This window comes from Urocampus carinirostris, chromosome 14, assembly GCF_059441175.1.
Source record: "Urocampus carinirostris isolate Australia breed hairy pipefish chromosome 14, RoL_Ucar_1.0, whole genome shotgun sequence".
NCBI classification, from domain to species: Eukaryota; Metazoa; Chordata; class Actinopteri; order Syngnathiformes; family Syngnathidae; genus Urocampus; species Urocampus carinirostris.
In genome coordinates this window covers 1,573,239-1,597,699 of record NC_142362.1, presented here as the reverse complement: position 1 = coordinate 1,597,699, position 24,461 = coordinate 1,573,239, and the positions used below count along the sequence as shown (strand labels likewise).

The 24,461-nt window shown below is 42.5% G+C and overlaps 1 protein-coding gene across 2 annotated transcripts; it reads right to left on the bottom strand.

Moving 5' to 3' along the window:
• Positions 1-463: 463 nt before the first annotated feature.
• cpap (centrosome assembly and centriole elongation protein) lies at positions 464-22,596 on the bottom strand. 2 transcript variants are annotated; one of them, XM_088353200.1, is made up of 19 exons: positions 22,430-22,596; positions 20,220-20,371; positions 20,048-20,147; positions 18,248-18,476; positions 16,675-16,753; positions 16,084-16,177; positions 15,449-15,985; positions 13,277-13,853; positions 11,667-11,799; positions 11,437-11,602; positions 9,967-10,098; positions 9,783-9,887; positions 9,639-9,720; positions 7,458-7,567; positions 7,287-7,370; positions 6,282-6,422; positions 6,120-6,204; positions 4,040-4,160; positions 464-2,444 (listed from the first exon to the last, which is right to left on the bottom strand). In XM_088353200.1, the coding sequence occupies exons 2-19, from the start codon at positions 20,342-20,344 to the stop codon at positions 2,252-2,254; spliced, it is 3,093 nt and encodes a 1,030-aa protein (XP_088209326.1). In that variant the 5' UTR covers positions 20,345-20,371; positions 22,430-22,596; the 3' UTR covers positions 464-2,251. The 2 variants fall into 2 exon arrangements, with proteins under 2 accessions (XP_088209326.1, XP_088209325.1); XM_088353199.1 differs by having other exon boundaries at positions 20,048-20,371.
• Between the last annotated feature and the right edge of the window lie 1,865 nt (positions 22,597-24,461).

Below are 24,461 nucleotides of genomic sequence, written 5' to 3'. Positions count from 1 at the left end.
TTTCACAATGTCTAAAAATGGGCCAAACTTAAATAAGTTTAGAGCTGTAAATTGCTAATCTTAAAATGGCAACTTTTGGAAAGGCCTAAACCTAACCCCTTAGAAAAATGTGTGAAATACAATGTTTAGTTTTGAAGATTGGGATAAATTTGACCAGGTACCGGGTCACTTATCCAATCAGAACGCGCAGGGTATGTAGCAGAAGGAGGGAAGGGGAGGAGTAGGAGCAAGAATGTAAGCGAGTCTCGGCTGCCTGATACTTCATTGTGTCATCGAATGGATGAAAATGCCAATACGGATATCGGTCAAGTTCCCAAATATCTGCCGATAATCAGCCCACCTGATAATCGGACCACCTCTAGTCATCGAGTAACAAAATAACAATTATAGATCTACAAATAATAACACAGAATTGCAGTTTTAAATAAAAGTTTTATTGTCATGATACAAAAGTAAAACAAAACTGGAGGGCCTCTACTCTCAATGTAAGAAAGCGATTTAGAGAGCGGCTGGCTAGCATCAGGTGTCCTCGAATGGAGACAGATTTGCGCGATGATTCAAATAAGACCGTTTTGAATGTCTGAGTCATCTGTTTCAGGTTAATGGTCCTGGGTCTTACCAAGATACAGGGTCCGCAACGGTGGGTTCGAAGATTTTAACTCTGCTGTTGAGCGGTAGGCCGGACCAGCAGCACAGCTCTCGCCTTTTCCCAGACGATGCCCGAGTCGCTTTTGAAACCCGATAATAATCCACGAAGCACTCGCTGGTGATTACAATTTCTATGCACTCTTTAGACTTCTATTAGTCTGATTTAATGAATGCTAACAGTTTGCGGTCGCTAGGGGTCTCAAGTTTGTTTACGGAGGTAGCGCCCGCCTGCAGTTTGACTGACACCGTGGGGCAGCCTATCACGGGCGTGCAACACAGTCCCACCCGCCCACAATTTAGAGCGCCCTTCTTAATCTGTCCCTGCTGAACACAATGCATGATGCGATATTGACAAAATCAATGACTTTAAAAATCTGCGAAGGAGTGAACCAGCACTCACTGAGGCATTGTAAAACACGTGGACAAAACACATTTAAAAAAAAAAAAAAAGAACCCGGTTTCAAAAAATAATTGTACTCACATTTTATACGGTTAATTCGTATCAATTAAACCCATCGATGTATAAAGACGCCAGGTTTACTTCCTTCCGCGCTGTGAGGCTCCTCGGAAATGTGAGGGCTTGAACAACGGTCCCGGCACACAGGTCAGTCCAAGCCTCTACAATCAGTTTGCAAATTGTGGCTTAACCTGCCATGGGCTCTGAATCCAACTGTGGTCTCCATAGCTCATCTATCGCTCCCACGCTGCTTACTTTGAACAGCCAGTTCACACAAAATGTCCAATTTCAAGCACTTTTCAAGCATTTAAGGCCCATTTTTCAGTGACTCCAGAGGAAGAAATCCCGCGCCGATCAAAAGAACGTTTTTAGTCGTTGACCAAAGTCTTGCTGCTAGCACATACTTTTGCTATTAGAGGTCTTCCCATCGGAGCTAAACTGACATGAATTCTGCCTAAACAATGCACGCACAGCTACAATATGTCACACTCGTTTAACAAACCCGGAAAGGGCTCTCTATGTGTTGGGTCATAATAAAGTTGAAGACTAAGAAAGTACTGTGTGTATAAAAACGGAAAAATGAGCCAAATTTGAACTCATTTTAATGATATTGATTATTCCGAAGCAGAGTGCTTTCAATCTCTGTCTGGCTTTGTTTTCCCTGTTGTTGCCTGGTTTCTAAATAGAGCTGTCCTTTTGGGTGCTTCAAGCCACCAGAGGAGCCACGTCAGTATTATCTTCACACACCTTTTTTAATCTTAATTTATTGCGAGATTTATGTTTCAGTACTGCGGCAGTTAGCACATACGCCCAAAACGCGAAAGGTCCCCGGTTTGAAACCGGAAACATTCGGCCCGGAGAGAGATGGGCGTCACCTGGCCGTAATTGCCCGAGACACACCACTGGGAACGGTGCCCTTAAGACCCTTGTGTTGAACGGATCCACCCACCCACCTATAAAGCGAGACTGCCTAGAAACAAGTCGAGCACTTCTCCCAAAACGCAAGCATATTGAAGGATTTCAAGCACCCGTACGAATCCTATTTAGTTTGAATTTATCGTTTCTAATTCTCACAAAGGTGTCTCCGTCGCACCCAGGCGGAGTTGCATACGGGGGGAAAAAACCCGCTCGAATCTGGTCGGGGTCCTACGGTTGGTGGTCGGTCAGTACGTTTCCGTGCTTGTCCTTGACTCTCAGGCGTCCTCCCGGATAGCGCGTCTCCTGCCGCCCGTCGGCGTAGACCGTCTTGACCGTGCCGTCGGGATACTCTCGCCTCTTGGAGTCGGCCGTGTGCACCTCCACCTGACCCGTGCTGAAGTGGATCTCCTTGCTGCCGTCCCTGTAAGTCCCCCCCAGACGTCTGATTTAACATGCCATTGCTTTTCCGCTTATTTTCCAGGACCTTCAAAAGGTAGAAATCTAGTGCCTGACTAAAATGAAGTCGCCATTTTTGCTGCTAGCACATATTTGGATCTGTTCCTGTCTATGACCAAGGATCTTTTCAACATCAATGGGCTGCTATAAACTGACATGAATTCTGCCATTCTGCTTCAACAATACGTCACACTTGTTGAGAAATATGGAAAGGGCCCTATAGGTGTTGAGTAATGATTGTGTTCAATACGGAAGACAAAAAGGGAAAGTACTGTATAATAAGCAGAAAAATGAGCCACATTTAGACTCATTTTAATAATTTTGATTGCTTGAAAGCAGAGTAAATTCCAACTTTTAATCAACTGCTGATCTCTTGCCTTTCTTTTACTTATTTTAATATATATTTTTTCGCGATTTTCCAGGGATCTGTGTCTACGTTGGCATTTTATCATTTGTCTATAGCAGGGGTGTCAAACTCATTTTAGCTCGGGGGCCACACGATAGAACAAACATTCTGTCGGGGGCCGGACTAGAAGATTAAAGAGAAAGAAAAAGAGAGACAAAGAAATAAGAGAAAGAGGGAGGGAAAAGGAGAGAGGGTGGGGCAGAGGGAGAGGGAGAGAGGGTGGGAAATTAAAGATAAAAAGTCGTGAGAGAGGGGGAAAAGAAAGGGAGAGGAAGAAAGAAATCCAAAGAGAAATAGAAAGACAGAAGGAGAGAAAAGAGAAAAACGCAAAGGGTAGGAAGAGAGAAAGAGAAAAGGAAAAAGGAAGTTAGAAGGAAACAAAAGAAGTTAAAAGAGAGAGGGGGAAAAGAGATAAATAAATACAAGTAGAGTGTCTTTGTTCGAGGCACCTGGCTTTGGCAACATCAGGTTGACATATTTCAATCAGCAGCTCGTTTTTCTCTTGCGCTTTGAGTGTTGTCTCGCGGGCCGGATTCAATCCCTTAGCGGGCCTGATCTGGCCCGCGGGCCGCCTGTTTGACACCTGTGGTCTATACAAAGAGCTAATATTATTAATTCATATTGTTTTTCATTTTAAGGGATTTTGTGTCGCCGTTAGACCTTTAAATCTGTTTTCTGTGTATTGTATTTTTCGAATATTTGTAGATCTATGAATAATTGATATTTAATGTGTTTTTCAGGGATCGCCTGTAAAACATAGGAAATGACTAATTACTTCATAATTTGGTGCGTGATGTTTTATGATTATTGGAAGTATATCATTAAAAAAAAAAAATATATATATTTGAGGGGCTGTTAAAAATAATGGCTCTTCTCAATGAGCCAAGCTAAAAGAGCTGGTTTCTCTAAATAGAGCTGTCTTCTTGGGTGTGACCAGAAGGGGGCATTGACGCTTTACATGACAACGCTGCCAGAGAAAGCATGTCGGTGACATTTTCATACAATTTTTTAAAATGAGTCTTGCGTGGTCTAGAGAGTCAGACTGCCAAGAACCATGGCGACAATTTCAAGCACTTCATCCAAAGATTCAATCACTTTTCAAACGTTGCGATTCAAGCACCCGTAGTCAGGAAGCCGGCGTTCGGTATGCGTACGTTTTTAGCCGCACGACGGTGCCGTCGGTCGTGACGCTCTCCTCGCTGCCGTCCGGGAAGACCGTCTTCACCGTTTGGTCGGCGAAGGTGATTTCTTTGCGTCCGTCTGGAAAATGTTTCTCTGAAAAACACAAAAGCGGAAGATGGTTTCCTTCAAGGATTGCTAGTTCCAGTTTGTTATTGGAGGGATGGGTAGGGTTTGTAACACCTGCTTGCATGGACAAATTCAAAGCACTTTTAGGAATTTTTTCCAGTACTGTTAAAAGACCGTTTGAATCGTGTATATCTGCGATTTTTGACCAAGGCCTATGATTGTTTTTCAATTTTTAAATGTTTGTTTTTGAAACATAGAGCTGTTGGGTCAAAATGACATTTTTAGGACCTTCTTCTCATTAGGGCCGCAACAAACAATTATTTCATCCATCGACGAATTGTATTTTTTTTAATTTCCTCCTGGATTCAAACATTGAAGTTAACAGTATAGTCTATATTGTCAAATAGCTTAACAAGTCAAGTCATTTTAATGTGTAACATACTCCATTCTTACTACCTTATCCAAAGATTATATTGCACTGAACTTACTAAACAAAAACGGTGACGGAGCAATAAATTGCATTTTATGAGGAGCAATAATTTTATCTGCCGGGAAATCGCAAAAACCCACTTCTCAAAATGTTGTCATGAATTTGGCTTTTTGGTGACATCTTTGAATAAAATAAACATTTGCAATGTGGAAATAATATCAAACGTGTTAAAGAATCGGCTTCTCGTGTTCAGATGAACGCGTCGTCGTCGATTTTCTTTTTACTTTATATATTTGATTCAATTCCATATTTTTTCCTGTATATTTCTGCAGCACTTTGTTTCCTTAAAAAAAAGTGTGACTTATTGTTGCATTGTTAAAGCAGAACGGCAGAATTCATGTCTGTTTATAGCAGCCTGTTGACACAAAAAGATCAGGTCATAGATGGGAACAACTCAAAATATGTGCTAGCCAAGATAGCGACTTCATTCTAGTCAGAGTCAACAGCAAGAAATGTTCTTGTGACGCTGAAGGATTCTATACATTGGACTATAAAGGATTTTATACGATTGAATACAAATGACATTTAATGCAAAAGATATTCACTGACTGGGCTCTAGTACAAGGTCAGGGAAGGCTGGTGGAACAGGAACATAAGATAATCAGCACACCCAGACGCTGTTGACGCAGAAAGGCTCAGTGTTGTTTTGAGGACCCCAGACATTGGGACTCTTCTACGATGGTGAAGCCCAGGGGGCTTCGTTAGCGCGCCCATGGGAGGAGTCGGCACGCCATTGTGCGGGGAGAAGATGGCCAATGAGAAGAGAGCTAAAGGACTTCAGAAGAGAGCTTCCCAGAGACTCCAACGACACTCATTCGGCTGTTTTCGATGGAGTACACTTAAACTGTTAATGAAATTAAATCTGCCCCTGTGTGGAAATGTCAACTTTCCTTTTGATTTATCCCTCAAGAAACAGAGCGCACATAAAACGGTGGGTGAATGTAGGTTGTGTTTGGTTCATGGAGTCAGATAACTCATTCGAACAATTTGGTAAACGCTACATTTTGGTAATTCATTCCCAACAACGGGCACTGGATTTCTTGAAAGTGCTTGAAAAGTGCCCTGAACGGGTTTACTAAGCTTGCATGTCACAATTTTTAAGTTCTCCACACAAACAAAGCCAGCACAGAAAAGGCACTTTTCTTTTTCAATGGAAAATAGTGTGGAATTTTACCTGAATGCCCATTTTGCAGATCTGGTTAGCTGCTTCTCTTGCACTCTTTGCACTACTGTATAATACTATACATAGCTATCATTATTTTGTATATTATTAGTACTTCAAAACTCCAACTCAATACAACATTTGATTTCTATCTGTACATTCAAGGAAACTGAGCGGGTCAGATGTATCGACATTTCGTTCTGTATACACGTGTACAAGAATGACAATAAAGTAGATCTGAATCTGAAAACTGCGTGGAATTTGCAATCCAGGTCTGCCAAACGGCCATTGGGTTATCTTTGCGCAACGGTGCAGTCGTAAGACGGTCGCTCACCCGTTTGGTCGTTGGGGAAATGCAGGACCTCCATGCCGTCCGGATACGTGACGTGCGTCGTCTGCGTTTCGGCGTAGTAGTACACCTGTGCACCGGAGGAAGTTGAAAAAAAGAAGAAGAAAAAGAAGAAATCCGACGACTGGGGGCGTCGCCCGCACTCACCACCCTCTGGTCGGCCGTGACCTCTTTGGTGTCGCCGTTGAAGAAGGTGACTTTGAGCGTCAAGCCGTCGCAGGAAAGCTCTTTGGTGGTGCCGTTGGGATACGCGATGACGCGGTCGCCGCTCGGCAGGATCTTCTCCACCTGCCGCGCATCCAAGCACCGGTGCGTCAAGAATGATTTCATGACAGTTTTTATCATAGTGTATTGTGAAAACGGACTCTGCTTGAGGCAAGCTTTTTCTTACTTTCACCATTTTCGCGCTACACTGACATTTTTTTTTAAACTTGTAGGGACAAACATGACGTCACGCTCCAACACACGCCTAATCCCTATTCCTCAAACCTAATGTATTCCACCCCAAACAGCTATGCTAAAAGAAAGGTGCAGTGAAAAATAAGACTCTTTGAACTCAGTCGACATTGTTAACACATACTTAAAGGTGAGTTTCGCGATTTTTTTAAATATTGGCTTGCTGACATCATTATTGCAGCCTTTGCCAAGCTGCCTGCGTGCCACGTTCTCGCACGCCTCTCTCTTAGATGCGCTCGAAATCACGCATCTCTTTTGGGGTTTAGTGTGGCATTTGAAACAGTCCTTTTCTTGCTTTCCCCATTTTCATCCTCAAATAATTATAAACAACAAATCACTCTCCACCACCCCGCTACCCCACTTTTGTCCGGCCTAATGCTCTGAGTGGCTGGAACACCGATGATAAAAGCAGATAAGCTCTTTAAACTCAGATGGGCATTGATGACACATACTTAAGAGAGAAAATATTATTTTTTTAAACTTTTTAAGGACCCCGCCAAACAATGCACTCCACCTTTAATATTTAGGTCTTTTATGGTCTCACGCGATATTTTGGAAGGATCATTTTCCCTGAATCATCAGGTCGTAACGGGGACCAAGTGCTTCATTTAAAGAATGAACGTGTTGCCTTTCAATCGATTAACATGAAAAAGAAATTCCGAGAGCAGTGTAAATCCCAAGTGTTATAGTTCTTACCTTGCCATCAGGATGCGTGATGACTTCCCGGACAGATTCGGCCCCACCTCTCTCCGCCTCGTTCGAGCCTTCTAAAATCTGAATCTGTCATAATACAATAGCATCGATCCTACAAAATTTAATACAGGAAAGAAACGTGATGTTAAGAAAGAATCGCCGTCTTTCGCTTACCGGCAAGCGGCTTTCGGCACGCTGTTCATCGGGAGGGCGGTCCTCTGACACGTGGCCGGGCGATGATGAAAATGAAGGCTGGCTCGGCTTTTTCAAGTTGCTCTTCATCCCTACGCGACACAAAGTTCACAAAACTTGATATCACGATCGATCCTAACCGCGTGACGACACCATGACAAACGGCAGTAAACCGTAGTCAACGGCTCTAACTGTGCCATGGCTCGTAAACAGACAGGTTTTTTGAAGGGTTTAGAGGTCCAGTCTTGTACTTTTGTATCATTAGAATATAGAGCATTTATTCAACCGCAATTCTGTCTATTTGCAGATCTAGAGTCCTTATTTTGTGACAGTATACTCTCGATCATTGAGGACGTCATCTCGAAGTAAGAGTAGGTAAGTCGTTTTTTTCCCAAAATCGTGCAGCCCCTAATATTGACGTTGGAAAAATGATCTTTTATCTTCTGAATATTTGTCTAATAATTTGACAGTTCATTTTGGCATTAATCCAGATTCAGATCTACTTTATTGTCATTCTTGTACACGTGTATACAGAACGAAATGTCGATACATCTGACCCGCTCAGTTTCCTTGAATGTACAGATATCAATCAAATGTTGTATTGAGTTGGAGTATTGAAGTACTAATAATATACTAAATCATTATAGCTATGTATGGTATTATACAGTAGTGCAAAGAGTGCAAGAGGAGCAGCTAACCAGATTAAAAGCTTTACGGTAGAGCACATGCGTTTTCAACATGTTTTATTCATAATGTTACCATTTCCGATCGCTGGTTAAACGCAATAAAAGCAGCTCGTTTACGAAGTAAGCAACGGTAAGCCACGAGCGCTAGCTATGTTATTATATTGCGTGTGCCTTGTCATGAAATGATCTGAAATGATCTGCATTTCTATAGCGCTTTTCAAGTCAATGACTTCCCAAAGCGCTTTACAGTGTGCTTCACATTTCCCAATAGCGGCCGTGATCTGTACAGCCATGTAAGGCGCTAACCTGCTTATTGGGGGTAATTGGGGGTTCAATGTCTTACCCAAGGACACTTTGACATGTAACACGGACAAACCGGGATTCGAACTGGGATCCCTTAATCCTAAAACGATCGCTCTACCTCCTGAGCTACTGCCACCCCATAAATCACAGGTGTCAAACAGGCGGCCAGATCAGGCCCGCTAAGGGATTGAATCCGGCCCGCGAGACGACACTCAGAGAAGCGCAAGAGAAAAACGAGCTGCAGGTAGAAATATGTCCACTTGATGTTGCCAAAGCCAGGTGTCTCGAACAAAGACACTGTACTTGTATTTATTTCTCTCTGTCTCTCTCTTGCACCCCTTTTCTCCCACTCTGTCCCTCTCTCTCTCTCTTCCACCCCTTTTCTCCCCCACCCTCTCTCTCTTTTTCCACCCCTTTTCCCCCACTCTCTTTCTCTCTCTCTCTCTTCCTACCCTTCGCACTTTCTTTTCTCTCCTTCTGTCTTTCTATTTCTCTTTGGATTTCTTTCTTCCTCTCTCTGTCTATTCCCCCTCTCTCATGACTTTTCATCTTTTGTTTCTCACTCTCTCCCTCTCTCTTTCTCTTTCTTTCTTTGTCCCGCCCTCTCTCCTTTTCCCTCCCTCTTTCTCTTATTTCTTTTTCTTTCTCTTTAATCTACTAGTCCGGCCCCCGACAGAATGTTTGTTCTATCGTGTGGCCCCTGTCATAAATGCCCGCTACAAATTTCTGAATAATGTGAGGGCCGCGAGTCCCCCCGTTTGATTTGCAGATAAACACTGCGGTCTTCTGTCTACATCAAAACAGAGACGATAAAATTCCACATCGGAATTTTGCCCACCGCGCAGCAATAAAACACTATGGTAAAAAAGTAGCAGTTCTATTTTTCTGCCGTGGTTATTGGTATTTGTCTTAACTCAGATGCTCATTCAAGCGCTGTCCGTCATGGCTCTCATTCTTAGAAGAACCTTTGACGGCCTCTTAATGTCCCCTGGGATCCTTCACTCCATTTAAGATCGCTGACATTTTTTCTCCGATCCTGGCACCTAAACACACCTCTAGCAAGAACCAAAGTTTTCTTTTCCTCTATCTTCTGACCGGCGCAAGTATTTCTTTGCCTCCAGGCTAAGCCCCTCCCACCAAACAAATGAAAGGGTCTAATGAAATGGAATCTTACCTTTATTCGCAGCGCAGTTGCCTCTAGGGGGCGCCGCATTCCCGAAATCTGGAGGGCTGACATTTCTTGAGTCCGGGGGGTCCTAAAGGGGAGAATTTTTATGTGATAATGGTAACTAGTCATACCGGTCTTACGAGTACTCACGGCAAATGTAACTCCTTTGCTCACAGGAGGCTCCCGTTTGTTGTTTTTTTCCCCATCTACGGAGTTCTTTAGGGCACTTATGCGAAGTTTCTCCAGCATTCGCACCTGACAATCACGACGACGAGCGCTTTAAAAACCGACGGACTCGAATCTAGCTTTTGTTTCCGAGGAGTTCCGTATTCACCTCGTCTCTCAGCTCGTCGTTCTCCCGGCCCAGCGAGTCGATTTGCTGGCGAAGGCGATGGTGAGTTGCCGACCAGCGACTCTCTTTCTTCTTCACGTCCTCTTGTAATGTGCTCAGCTGCTGCTTTAGAGCCTTCAAGGGACAGTGTGTAGAAAAATCACCACTAGAGGTCATTGTAGCTTAGAATGGAAATCAAGTTGTTGCTTGAAATTTCATGTATTTTTAAGGTTTGAAAGTGCTTCAATTTTGGATGAAGTCTTTTCAGCTTGGAATTGTTGCCCTGTTTCTCGGCAGTCCGAATCGATATAACCGCACATTGAAGAGAACGAAAACAAGTGCTTAAAAATGACGCCGACACGCCTGCTCTGTGAAGATAGCGGACATATGTGAGGACTTGAAAACCAAGCGTGTAAATCGCGGCTATATTTGTGATTAAGGTTCTGCACATGATTCTCAACGGGGAGGGGTTTTCGTAAAGGTACTGGAGAAATCGGAAAATTAGCTTTAAATGTCCCTAGAAAGTGCTTGAATTTGGCATTGACAAAGGTGTATGAACCCTGTTATTCAAACCAGTGGTTCTCAAATAGTGGGGGGGGGGGGGCGCGTTTGAGTTTTTTTATTTGTTTAACTTTCCCAAAATACGGTGCTATGGCACCTCCACTACACTAGGGGGCAGTGGCAGTCTCAGTGGCAGAGTGTTTTGTTTACATTTAGTCTCTACGCAGTGCATTAAAAGTGGGGTCCGTAGTTTAATATTAAATATTTTTTCAATTAACTATGTGTTTATACTTGCCCACTAAGTTCAAAGAACTTTGATATATTTGTATTCACTGCGCCATCTGCTTTTATCTTACTTCTTTATCAGATTTCCAAGCGCAATAGGTTTGAGGAAAGGAGGCGGAGGGGTGGGGGTTTGTAGAGTGAATTCTCACACGTACTTGAGATTTTCCAAGGTTGCAGAATGAAAATGGTGAAAATAACAAATCACTCTTTCAAATACAGTCTAAATGCCAGCGGACAGCATGAAGCCAAATATATTATGCTGTCACTTTAAAAGGTAACAACCCCGTCACGCCGACAAGGGGCTTGAAGTTTTCTTCAGCAAAACGTTCTGAAAGGTGTAGATTTGGCATGGACAGAGGGGTGTCTTACTATTAATAACAAGCAACCTTTGTTTTATGATGTGATCGCTTAAAATCGAGAGGATTTCTTCTTCCGAGGGTGGGCGTGACAGAAAATAATTGAGAAGCACCGACTTACACGGAGCAGCTGACAATAACAAAAGCCACAGCCTGCAGCCAAGAGGCTAATCTGAATGACTAGAGAAGGAAACAGTGGGAAAAGTGCACGACTGGGACAATTTAGATTCATAAAATGATCACTATGAGATACTACACGTGTTTTTTTTTTTTATTTCAATGAATGGATTATTTTTGACACCAGTTAGGGGTCACTGTATAATACACATACCTGTATCTCCTCGCGTTCCTTCTTGTCAGGCACAGCTCGGGCGGCCGAGGCGTGCTTCTCGAAAATTTTGCGTTCGCACAGCAGCTTCCCGGTTTCTTCCTTTTTGTACTCCTCAAATTGAGCCCGCTGCTCGGCTCGCTCCTTCTCCCACGCCGAGCGCTCCTTCCTGGAAAACAAACGCCGCGTACGTAGAACCGGCGGTACGCGGTGATTCGTAGACGAAAGATCACCTGAGGTTTTCCCGGTTCTTCTCGTTCTCCTGTCGCAGCTTGGCCAACGCCGCGTTCTCCTTTTTGAAACGCTCGATCTCGCTTTCCAGCTCCGCCACTCGCTCCCTCAATCCTGTCGACTGTCCCTGCTCCCCTGGTAGAGCGAAGACAAACACAAATTGGCAGTTTTTGACACGAACATAGTTTGGATCGTAGGGTCTTTTTGTTGATTTCAAAATACAGTAAACCCCGTAATACGGCGTTCTCGCCTTAAGATGTGGACGGAATATGATGGGGGGGTTTTTGCACTTATTTTCAATATTCTCAATATAATCCCAAAAATTCTTTCACGTGCCTGAAAATGTACAAAATTCGAACCTTACGGTGTCCGTACATTTGTCTGCTATTGGACGATGATCATATTTAAGTTTAGTAGGTATTCAAAATAAGGAGAAATGACACCAATGAATTTTGAACTTGCAAGGACATAGGAGAGTTAAGGATTTTATACATTTACCTATAAAGGATTTTATACATTTGACTCATAATGCTATCAAGATTTTCATCGAGTAGGCCTTAGTTCAATGACAGGTCAGGCTGTTCCAACTGCAAAATATTTTGTCTAGTTATGTTGATAACAGGACTTTGACGGAGGACGGCAGGCGTTGTTTTTGAGTATTCAAGACATCGCGACGCTCTTCGACGAGATGGTGAAGCCCATGTGGGGCTTCCTTGGCACGCCTATGGGAGGAGACGGCACGCCATTGTGCGGGGAGAAGATGGCCAATAGAAGAAAGCTAAAGGACCTTAGAAGAAGGCTTCCCAGTGACTCCAACGTCACTAATTCGGCCGTTTTTGATGGAGTACACTTAGTTAATTTGTTAGGGAAAATAAATCTGCCTCTGTGTGGAAATGTCGGCTTTCCTGTTCATCTTTTCTGTCAAGAAACAAGCGCGCATACATTTTTGGGTGAATGTAGGGTGTGTTTGGTTAATGGAGTCAGATAACTAATACGAACAATTTGGTAAACGGTATATTTTGATATTAATTCCCAACAACAGGGAGAGAAACGTTGTGATAATATGGGCCCCGCCCCTTTTATTACATATCCTCGGTTACCAAAGCAGATCTGCCCTAAAGGGTGTGGATTTAAAGAACAGCAACATGATTGGCCAATAGCAACTATTATTCCTTGGTGGAAACAACAGAGTGCGCAAAAATCCTATGAAACTTTCCAATATTAAAACCAGAATGACTACATTAAAAATCGCTGCCGGTCTGTTATTGGTTTGTTCCGAATCTCAGAATCCTTGTAAAGAATTTTTATGATAAAATACGATCTTTTTTGTATTGTATTGATTTTCTATGGGTCCACGACGTGCAGTGATTCTATATGAAGATGCAAAACATGAAAACCATGAAAACATACATTAAGATAATCATCACCCCTCCCGTCTGCATCCACCTGCTACTCCACTTGATCATTTTGAGTCACCTCACGCGAGTGCTTCTTAAAAAATTTCTGTCGCACCCCACTCGGAGGAAGACATCCACTCACGCCCCACCTCAGAATGGTCATTACCTGGGGGTCTACCGTATGTAAAATTCATTCTCCTGGCAGATTGACTCACCCGCAGTGTCGTTTTCCTTGTCAACTTGGGATGTTGAGGTGAAGACAGGTAGAGGAAGAGGTGCATCATGGGTCTTCGGCTTAAGCACAGGGAAGAGTTTCATCATGAGTTGGGAGGATGGAGGGGGAGGCGGGACAGGAGCAGCATGGGACTCTCCCTCAGTCGGTTCCTCAGCATCAGGTTCGGCGCTGACCGCCGTTTCGTCCATTTCATTCCATGTGTCCTCATCGTCAAACACCACACAAGCTGGTCTTTGGTCTTTCTCCTCCTCCAGCGTGGAATCACCCTCATCTTCCCGGTCGCTGTTGCAGATACTGCCGACCGCGTCCTCGCTCTCGTCTTCTTCGTCCTGGTAAGAGCGTTTGTCGTACGGTGGCTCGGACTGGACGGGGAAGTGAAAACCGCCGGAAAAATCGGTTGGTGTAACTATCGGTTCGGGTTCTTCTGAAGAAGGCTCCTCCTCAAGGTTGACCACGGGGCTAAGCTGCTTCTCTCTGGCTGGTGGCGACTTGATGGGTGTGGATGAGAGTCTTCTATGGTGGAGTAACTTCCGCTTCTCGTCGTCTATCTGCAGAATCTATTGTTCCCCAGAACAAATGGCACAGTAAGGATTCCAATCCCAAAAAATGGGTAAATACTTTATCAAATTGAAATCAAATTGATCTTTAAAGCACCTTTTAACTCCATTTTGTCACTAAACTTAAAAGGGAGTAAAGAAGCTCTTCACACGCTTAAGCGGACACTGTGTATTAATTGACTTGGTGGAATATATGTTGATTTATCTCCAAAATCCTGGAGAAAGTTGTGTATGCGCATCTTAAGTCCTTTATAGAGGAGCATGATGTTCTAGAAGTTTTCCGGGCAGGTTTTAAGTCCCTGAATGGCATGTAGTCAGCACTCCTAAAGGTGTTTAATGATATCCTCCTGGCTACAGACAGATCCCAGACCTGCTGGACCTCACTGTTGCCTTCGATACAGTGGACCGCAATATTTCATCATCCAGGCTGCAGCACCTAGTGGGCATTTGTGGGATTGCTTTAGATTGGTTAAGGTCTTATCTAACTGTCAGGACTGTGGGTGTAAGGCTTGCTGGTTTTGAATGTTTCCCCACTCCTTTGGGAGTTCCACAGGGCTCAATACTAAAACTACTCCTCTTCTCTCTGTATTTAATACAGGGCCGTTAAATAAGGAAGATGCACCTTCTAATTAACACCTTATTTCCTGTCTTGATGATCATAAAGCCTGGATGGCCCTAAACTTATAGATTTGAATGAAAAGAAAAATGAGGGAATTGTCTTTGATCCCAGTGGCTCTGGTGTACCTCCACCTATTGCAAGTGTGATTAAAAAATAGTATAAAAAGTGTTTATTTGTTTAAGGGAAGCAGGCTTAGATGGAGACTGATATATTAGCTCTTATCATAACATTAGTTGGTCAATCAAGCGTTAAGTCAAGTTGGATGCATTGACATTTTTATCTATCCATTGTAAAAACAATCTTTAAAGCACCTTTTAACTCCATTTTGTCACTAGACTTAAAAGGGAGTAAAGAAGCTCTTCACACGCTTAAGCGGACGCTATTTAAATTTTCATGTACCTTTATACAAGTTTCTGCTAAGCCTAATTTTATTTCCTGCACTCTTAGTTTTTAGTTAAAGGGAAAGGTTACTCATTTTCGTCTTGTTGAAATTCTAATTTATTTCAGACGGCTATTAAAAGTTTTATTTGAATTTCTAACAAATGTTCTTTGCTTCTTTTGCATTATTAAAAATCCCTTATGCCAATGTTCTAGCTTTTACAGCAAATTAATATCAGCTCCAAATATCAGCCTCTTCCTAATACAAATAATCAGTATCGGCCCCCGTCTCTATTTGTCTGTCTTTTCTTTTTTCTCTTTCTCTTGCTGTCGCCATCTACCTCTTTCCCATTCTCTTTCTCTTATTTGTTGTCTCTCTCTCTCTCTCTCTTTCTCTCCCTTTCATCTACTACTCCGGCCCTCTTGAAGGTTTTGTTTCAACCACGTGGCCCCAAGCTTAAATACGTTTGACACCCCTCCCTTAGGGTGATGAGGTTAAAAGAAGCAGGGAAAATGCTTCTCTAACTTTCGGGTCTTCTTGTTTAATGCATAATCAATTTACAACATTGCCAACGTAAGACGACAAAATCCTCCTCACCTTTTTGACAAACGAGGAGTTGGACGAGAAGGAGAGCTCGTCTGCTGCTTGCTCCAGTAACTCAAACTCTCCCAGCTCCATGCTCTCAAGTTGGCGCTCCTGCTCCCAGTGGCGCAGTTTTTCCGCCAAGGACGTCCCTAAAGAATCTTGAGGAACGTCGTGCGATTCCGCTCGCAGAGGAACCAACTTTTTTGCGGAACGGCTCTCCTCCACCGGTTTAATTGTCGGCACCTCAGCGCCCGTGTTGTGTTTCTGGTTGCATCCCAGCGCTTTGGTCCGCGTCTCTTTAACCCCAACCCGTTGTTCTTTGCCGTCTCTTTGGCGGTTCTCCTTATTCAGAGTTGCTGTTTTGCGCTGGACGGGATGTAGCTGGGCTGTTCCTTTCTTGGTAGCAACTTTGGTCTGGCTTGAGGGTTTGGGATCTGTTTTGGAAACATCTTTGGGGATTGAAGCCTTTTTGGTAAACCGAGACAAACCAGCTCCTCGCTTCAAGAAAGGACGTTTAGGGGGCACCGATGAAGAACCTGCGTCTGGTGTCTGTCGAATGATCAAAAAGTATTTCAATTTCTGAACTTATAATTCCCAATTTCTCATTTTTTTTCTTTTAAATATGAACACTCATGGAGCGGTCTGACCTGCTTTTGCTGGTAAGATTGCAACCTATGTTCCTCTAACCTCAGCTCCTCCTCCAACAGCTTCTCAAATGTTTGCCGACCTGCCTGGATTGGTCTTGGAACACACACGAAAGCGCGGATTAAAAATACACACATGGAGACGGTAAGTATTTGCGATATGTGTTTTTAGTACGCATCTGTCAATAGTCCAAATGTTATTTTTCGGGATTTTTATGTTGTTTAATCCGTATTTGACTTTTAGGGGAAGTGTATGTCGGAAAGGGGTAAGAGAAGTACCAGTATATCACCGTTAGATGGCATAGTCTCACAGGTCAGAGAAGGGTGCTCACGTGATTTAATGAGAGTTGTGTGAGACTGACATTTACCATCTATTTTGCAGATGAGGTAAAACAACAACAACCAAAAAAACAAATATAGATAAAACAAATGTGTAACAACCGCTGGAGCAACACCATCCATCTGGGTCCTATTACATCTTCACACAGCTACAGCACTAAGGATGTATTCATGTAGTAGACGCTAGTCAAATATGACCGTCAGAGAGGCTGTCAGTTGTGTGCAAGAAAAAGAGAAAAACTGCCTTCAATTTACCGGTCTTGTGCCATGCGATCCTCTTTTCCCTTGGTGAGGTCCTTTGCTCTTGGCTTGTGAAGGCTATCGCCTTTCGGACCTGTGGGACCACATCGTTCAGTCATTTAGTTTGCTGTCAATTTGAATAGAGAACCGCCTAAACTTTCTGTTAATCAGTAATAATCTGCAACGTTAAAGAGACAGTGTAAAATAATTGACCACGAGAGGTTGTTGTAGCTCAGAATGGAGCTGAAGTGTGTGCATTGGAAAAGACACACTACGGAAGCTCGGGGAATACCACTTGGCAGAATTTAAAACACTATTTGCCTATGAGCCAGGATTAATTTTAGCAAGCCACAGTACAATAGATGTTGTTAATTCCCACTCGCAACCACGAAGTCTAAGCAAGCTGGATACACCTGGAGCGGCTGAAAAAAGCCAATGGTCAGAGCCGGTGTAAACAGCTAATTCAAAAGGCCAGTAAAAGATTGCATTTGTCAAGCGTCCGATTCTTGAATCACTGAACTCGACGACGTTCGCTTGCATGACAAGCTGCGGAAGGCAAATAAAAGTGAAGAACGAAGCAGGAACAGTTAACAATAACAATATTGGGCAACATGAGTGTCGAGAGAAAAGTAACAGTGAAAATACCGCGCCATATGACAATCACGGTACTTGGCAAACATCTCATGTGGGGCTCAGCTATAAAAGGTCAATTGCCATTGAGTGCCTGAACCATTGTCGGGACAAGCTACCTTTGAAAACGATCATTGGGCTTTCCGTAGTAAGGTGGTGGCCAAACAGGTAAGCTTCTTCAAGCTGTGTTGTATAATTACAATTGACTAAACGTAAGACTCTTTAAAAAAAACTGTTCATGAGAGAGTAAATGTGTTTTTGCTAATTAATTTGATAAACAATGCAGAGACCCCTCGCTACTTCGCGATTCGGTTATTGCATTTTTAAATGAATAATTTTGTCTTAGTTGTCATTAATATCATTGTATGGTGCATTGTGTTCAGCGTGGGCGCTCTCTGTTGGGTGGTTGTGACTGAGTGTGTGGCCGTGATATGCCCTTGCACGCTGTTAGTCAAACAGCCTGGGTGGGCATTCGCAGTCTACGTCTCTGAAGCAAAACAAACTCTGCGCACAACTACAGCCAGCTTTTAGCAGCTCGTTACATTAAGAAGAAACTCATTAATAAAATTCGACTCTAAGGAAAGACAGAAAAACGCAAAGAAATGCTGATCACCAGCAGGTGCTTTGTGGATTATCATCAGGTTCCAGAAGCGACTCGGGCAAAATCTGAGAGAAAGCAAGAGCGATGCTTCCAGTCCGGCCTACTGCTAACGGATAAGCTAACAACTCTCCGAAGCCACCGCTGCGGACCCTGTATCTTGCCAATGCCAGGGCCCTTAGCCATTAAATGGATGACTTGGCTCGTGGGGAACCACTAATACACACTGTGGCTTCATTAAGAGACTAAACATAAACTTTACGATTCCATTCGAAATGGTGAATTTCCACTTTTCTATTCGCTACTTTAAAAAAAAAACTGCAATATTGAGAGGCAACATTGCACAACAACAGCTCTCACCTTCGTCATTGTGCCTTCCGATGCCATTTTGACTACTTTGTAGCTGCATAGGTGTTTCGTTTTCTTGGTGGCGATCCTTATGGAGTCCTTCAGGAGGACTAAAGTCTTTTTGTCCAGGACTAGAAGCCACCGAGTCCCTCTGCCGCTGCTCTTCTTGAAGGCAAAGTAGATGATCCAGCTGCCCAGCTTTCAGCTGCTCCTGCAACAAGTGCTGCTGCCATCCCCTCAGCTAGGAACATAGAATAGAAGTAGACAGTAAGGATCGCCCGATATGGGTTTTTCAGGGCTTATTCCGATTATTAGGATTAAAAGGAGGCCGATGACCAATATTTCGAGGCGCTATTCCAGGGGTGGCGAACACGTGGCTCTAGAGCCGCATTGGCCAATAAGGATGCGGCTCTTTGCCTCATCATATATACTGTGGCTCTTTGCCTTCTTTTATGTTTAGTTGTTTTTTTTGTGTGTATTGAGGGTGGACACTTTCCTTGAAATCAACACAAGAACAAAACTTGTTGTATTGTAAGTAGAGGAGTGTGTTATGGGAAATAATATGTTTTAATTGTGTGTGTCTGTCTATCATGGCAGGTCAGTGCGTGGTGTGGCTCCTTGACTCTCAGTTAAAAATTTCAGCTCTTGTGTCAAACTTGTTCACCGCCCTTGCACTATTCATTAGCTGTAAAAGCTTAAAATTTGGGGTAAGACATATTTAATGATACAAAAAGAAACAAAGAATATTTGTATTGAAGTCAAATAAAACTGCAATAGCTCTCTGAAACCCTTTACAGTAAATAAATTACAATTTCCAAAGGCCAAATTTTATGCTTTTCCCCCTGAGATTCGATCTGCAACCTCAGTGGAAATCTAAGCTTAAAACACACTTCTACTCTATAGCATATGAATAAGCTATATTTTATGTTGATAATATGTGTATTACTTGCCCTCATGTAGGTTTTAGATCAGGGGATGCTGTCATAATAGTCTGTGGTTTGCAATCATCTGTGGTCTGTGCAGCCCTTTGAGACTCTTTGTGATTAAGGGCGTCACAAATAAACATGACTTCACTTAAAACTAAAAGTGCAGGAAATTGAATTAGGCTAACCAGCAACTCATATCAACTGAACATAAAACTTAAATCGCTCCCTGATGATTTACACTGAATAAACAAAAATGTCAATACAACCAACATGACTTAAATTGACTGACCAAGTGCATAGAAATTTTATCAGAGCTGGCAAATTAAAAAGTGTGGGCATTCCTGTTTTATCAGCATTGGAAAGAAACTCAGCTCTGAAACTCTATAAGCGGCCAGTCGGAAAAAAAATGATACCGATATCAGTCAATTTTCCAAATATCTGTATAAAATATCATTCAACCTCTATAATTCAACTTAACTAGGTGTGTTTTGAGGTCAAGTCAAATCATGTTTATTTGTTTGGCCCTTAATCACAGGGAGTCTCAAAGGGCTGCAAAGACCACAGATTATTGCAAACCACAGACTATGATGACACCATCCCCTCATCTAAAACCTACACGAGGGGAAGGAAAAACTCAAAAACCTTAAATCAAGTCAAGTCATGTTTATTAGTATAGGCATTAATCACAAAGGGGACTCAAAGGGCTGCACAGACCACAGATTATTGCAAACCGCAGACTATTATGACACCATCTTCTGATCTAAAACCTACATGTGGGCAAATAATACAGATATTGTCAACAAAAAATATAGGTTATTCATACGCTATAGAGTAGAAGAGTGTTTTAATCTTAGATTTAAACACTATAGGTAGCTATTTTGAGTACCTGATTCAGCTTCATCATGACAGAAAGCTCCTGCGACCCGTCAGACGATTCCTCCAGCTCGCCTGCTTCCCCAGGAGGGTTCTCCACATCCAGGCAGCTGCTGTCCACAGAGGCAGCCATGGGAGCAAAGTTGTCGGACTCCAGGGACAAGGCATATTCGGTGGAGCTGTACCGAAGACATCCAGGATCAAGGATCACGCCGGCTCTGGTGCTACTCGGCATCCAGCGTGCCAAAAAGTCAGACGAGTGCGGGAGCCCGGCGACGGGAGGCGACATGATGCCTCCGGGCTGCAGCATATTTCTTGACTGTCCTTAATCCAGAATCTGAGCGACAGTTGTTAGCGACAGGTTAAGAGTGGGATTTATCAGGGTTATTAACATATTTGGTAAAATGCATATATTGAAAAGATTTTACTCTGGTAGGTAAAATGGTCACAAGTCATAAATTAGGCACAGTAGACCCCCAGGGATATGGCAATCCTGCTTTGCGGTGTGGTATAACACGTTTTGCAACATCGACAATGTATTTTGCTAGTCCAACAACATTAAAATTTCAAACTTTAATGTCTGTGCTTATGTAAAGCTTTGTCTAAAAGATGCACGTCTGCCAATGGTCATGCAATTTAAGTGTCTGCAATTGAGTTGAGGCATGGGAGCATAATAATCTGTTAAGCTTTTGGTTGAACTACCTCCCAAAATGCTTTTCTTTTCATTGACTTAAGAACGTGCTTGGGAAATACTTTGCGAGTAGGCGATGCAATACTTTATCTATTTGGTACTCTATTTGGTATGGGTCTTAAGACCTGTAGTGATGCTAAATGGAGAAGCAAAAACTACAATTGAAAATAAGCTTGCTTTTATCGAAAAACACGAAGAATGCACACAAATTAGTCCATCTATCTATCTACCTTGGTCATATCCCACAAGCGGGGTGACCGACAGCAAGACAAACATGTATACAAAAACAAAGAAATGAAAAAAAGGAAATAGCAGCAAAAAAACACAAAAAATAAACTGACCATGGCCAACCCAAATGCCCAAACACCCAAACAAGTGAAGCACCTCAGCGCCTAAGTTGGTCATGCTTTCGTCCCTCCAGATGAAACGGGACACAAGAAAGCAGTCGTGTCACTCAGGTCAGGGTGACACAACACTCTTCTGTTCAACAGCTTTCACTGGTTTACCCCTGCCGCATCATACGGGTGCCCTGCCCATCCCTTAGAACGCTTCTAAACATCCCCCAATCCTTTGACACCATCTATCCACTCATTTCTATCACCAACAAGAACTCTAGCATCCACTATATTTAGACCTCTTTCCTGCAGTGCACTCATATCACCATCCATCCACGTCAATGGCGGCCTTCCTCTTGGTCTACTTCCATTTACTTCTGCTCTGTAGATCCTCTTCAACATCCATCCTCTCCATGTGTCCAAACCAGTACTATCTTATCCACACACTTGCTCAGTTCCACGACTACTCCAGTTCTGTTCCCTCACAATTTCATGTCCCAATCTATCCAATCATGTCACTCTTAACATACTCCTCAAACCCTTCATCTCAAAACCATTTTATTTCCTTCTCAAATCTGCTTTCAGGCTCCAAGTCTCTGCCCCATACAACAGTCGGCACAATCGCACTCTCTTAACACCCATACTCATACTCTTGTTGCTCATCACTCTCCTCAGAGCAGCCAAAACCTTGCTTCCTTGATTGACTCTGTGCAATACCTCGCACTCCATTCCACCAACTGCAGCCACATCACAACCCAAGTCCCTAAAGCTTTCAACTTCTTCCAGCACCTGTCCATGCAACCTTATTTCCATCACGTGGACACTTCATCACCTTACTCTTCCCAAGTCACACATAACTTACGCCTTTCAAACACTCTTCCATACTCCATGACCAACCCTCTCGATGTTTCCTCAAATGAGTACCCATGCTAAATTACAAGGCCATAACCAATCCACGATTAAGACTTTTATTTAAATTTGGGATATGATTTGCAGGGAAATCATTGCAAGTGGAAATTTCAAAATTAGTTTCCTTTTTAATTAGCCGTCGTCTCCCCTTCTGCATCCAACTTCTATTAACTAATTACTTAAGTTTCTATCTACTGCAATATAGCAATTTTACTGTATGTAAAATTCTATACATTTACTATATCCCAGGAATCTTCTGTATTGGATTTACCCAATTTATCTCTGAAAGATAGTGATTCACTTTGAAGGACCGAGGCAAATTAAACACAATAAACTGGAAAGGAGAAAAGTAATAGTTACAAGAAAACATTAGGTGAGTACTTTCAATTGTATTACGACCACCATTTTGAAAATATCGAAAACAAAAATGGAAAAAATTGAAACGACGACAGCAACTTACTCTCTGTATTTATGAAGCCATTCGGCTATTTAACAACAAATAAGCATAAAAACTCAACCAGGTGTGAGTTTCCCTCGACGCCGACGAGAAAAGCGAGGCGCCAACGTGAAAAATATGAAAGTTTAAAAGTCCACCACCAAAAAATGGAAAACTTTACAAACTTGCCGCCATGTCAAAACAAAGCCCGCGAGGGTGACGTCATAAAGAAGCGGATATGGTAATCGACGGTCATCTAGAGACGTTCTCGCCATCTAGTGGCTCGGTTGGGAACACTTCAGTTGAAGTTCCATCCATCCATTATCTGCACTGCTTATCCTCAGTAGGGTCGCGGGGCAGTTGGAGAAGTTTATATTACAATATTTTATATTGTATGTATTATACACACGTTTTGGAATCTTATTTAAGAAAAATCAATTTATAAAGCATGTGAATGAGGTCAGACGTCGATACTACTCATTGAATTAAAACCAAACACAGTGGTTTATTCCTTGTAAATCACAGGTGTTATACAGATGGTCCGCGGGCCAAAATCAGGCCCGCTAAGAGTATTAATTGAGCCTGCGAGACAACACCCGCAAAATAAAATGTGCTGCAGTTTTGAAATATGTCTCTCTTTCTCTCTTTTTTTCTCTCTTTATATATCTTCCTTCTGATGTCTCTCTCTCATATCTTTAATCGCGCTCTATCTATCTCCCTCTTTCTCTCCCTCTCTCTTTCTCTCTTTATTCTCTCAGGCTCTTTCTTTCACTCTCTTTTGTTCCTCTCTCTCTCTTTTTATTTCCGTCTTTCTTTCCTTTTGTTTCTCTCTCTTTTTTATATGACTGTCTCTCTTTCAGTTTCTATGTTTCTCTTTCTTCTCTCTCCTAATTGTTTCTCTTTGTTCTTTGTCTCTTTCTCCCCTCTCTCTTTTTCATTCATTATCTCCCCCCTCTTACTCTCTCTCTTTCTCTGTCTCATTCTTTCCTTTTTAATCCCTTCCCCCTCTCTCTCTTCTCTCTCTTAACTGTCTCTCTTTGTTCTTTGTCTCTTTCTCCCTTCTCTCTTTTTCACTCATTCTCTCTCTCCCCTCTCACTCTCTCTCTTTCTCTGTCTCATTCTTTCCTTTTTAATCCATTTCCCCCCTCACTCTCTCTCTTTCATCTCTCTCTTTCTCTCTCTTTATTCTCTCAGTCTCTTTCTTTCACTCTCTTTCGTTTCTCTCTCTCTTTTTATTTCTGTCTTTCTTTCATTTTGTTTCTCTCTCTTTTTTTATATGACTGTCTCTCTTTCAGTTTCTATGTTTCTCTCTTCTCTCTCCTAATTGTTTCTCTTTGTTCTTTGTCTCTTTCTCCCTTCTCTCTTTTTCACTCATTCTCTCTCCCCCCTCTCGCTCTCTCTCTTTCTATGTCTCATTCTTTCCTTTTTAATCCCTTCCCCCCTCTCTCTCTTCTCTCTTAATTGTCTCTCTTTGTTCTTTGTCTCTTTCTCCCTTCTCTCTTTTTCACTCATTCTCTCTCTCCCCTCTCACTCTCTATTTCTCAGTCTCATTCTTTCCTTTTCAATCCATTTCCCCCCTCTCTCTCTCTCTCTCTTTATTTTCTCAGTCTCTCTCTTTCACTCTTTTTAGTTTCTCTCTCCCTCTTTTTTTTCGTCTCTCTTTCCTTTTGTTTCTCCCTCTCTTTCCTTTCTCCTTTTTCTTCATATCACTATCTCTCTTTTTGTCGTTATGTTTCTCTCTCTTCTCTCTCTTTATTGTCTCTCTTTGTTCTTTGTCTCTTTCATTCTTCTCTCTTTTTCACTCATTCCCCCTCTCTCTCTCTCTCCCTCCCTCCTCTCTCTCATTCTCTCTTCCTCTCACCCCGCTCTCTCTTTCACTCTCTGTAATCTATTGTGACACCTATTGAAAATGTCTACTGTATCCGGTCTCCTATTTCAAAACAAGAGTAAATGTTTTACAAATGCCATTATTTTAAGAAGTCAATGCATTCAAAAAACTTTCAGGATTTATTAAAATATATTTAAGACGGTTTTTCTTTTCATATATTTTAGAAAA

Excerpts from the sequence above, each read along its gene's own strand:
- cpap (XM_088353199.1), bottom strand. The coding sequence starts at position 20,344 with ATGCTGCAGCCCGGAGGCATCATGTCGCCTCCCGTCGCCGGGCTCCCG. Across the intron at positions 7,568-9,638 it reads CAACTGCGCTGCGAATAAAG|GGATGAAGAGCAACTTGAAA; the intron begins GTAAGATTCCAT and ends TGTGTCGCGTAG. Across the intron at positions 7,371-7,457 it reads GTGCCGAAAGCCGCTTGCCG|ATTCAGATTTTAGAAGGCTC; the intron begins GTAAGCGAAAGA and ends GTATTATGACAG.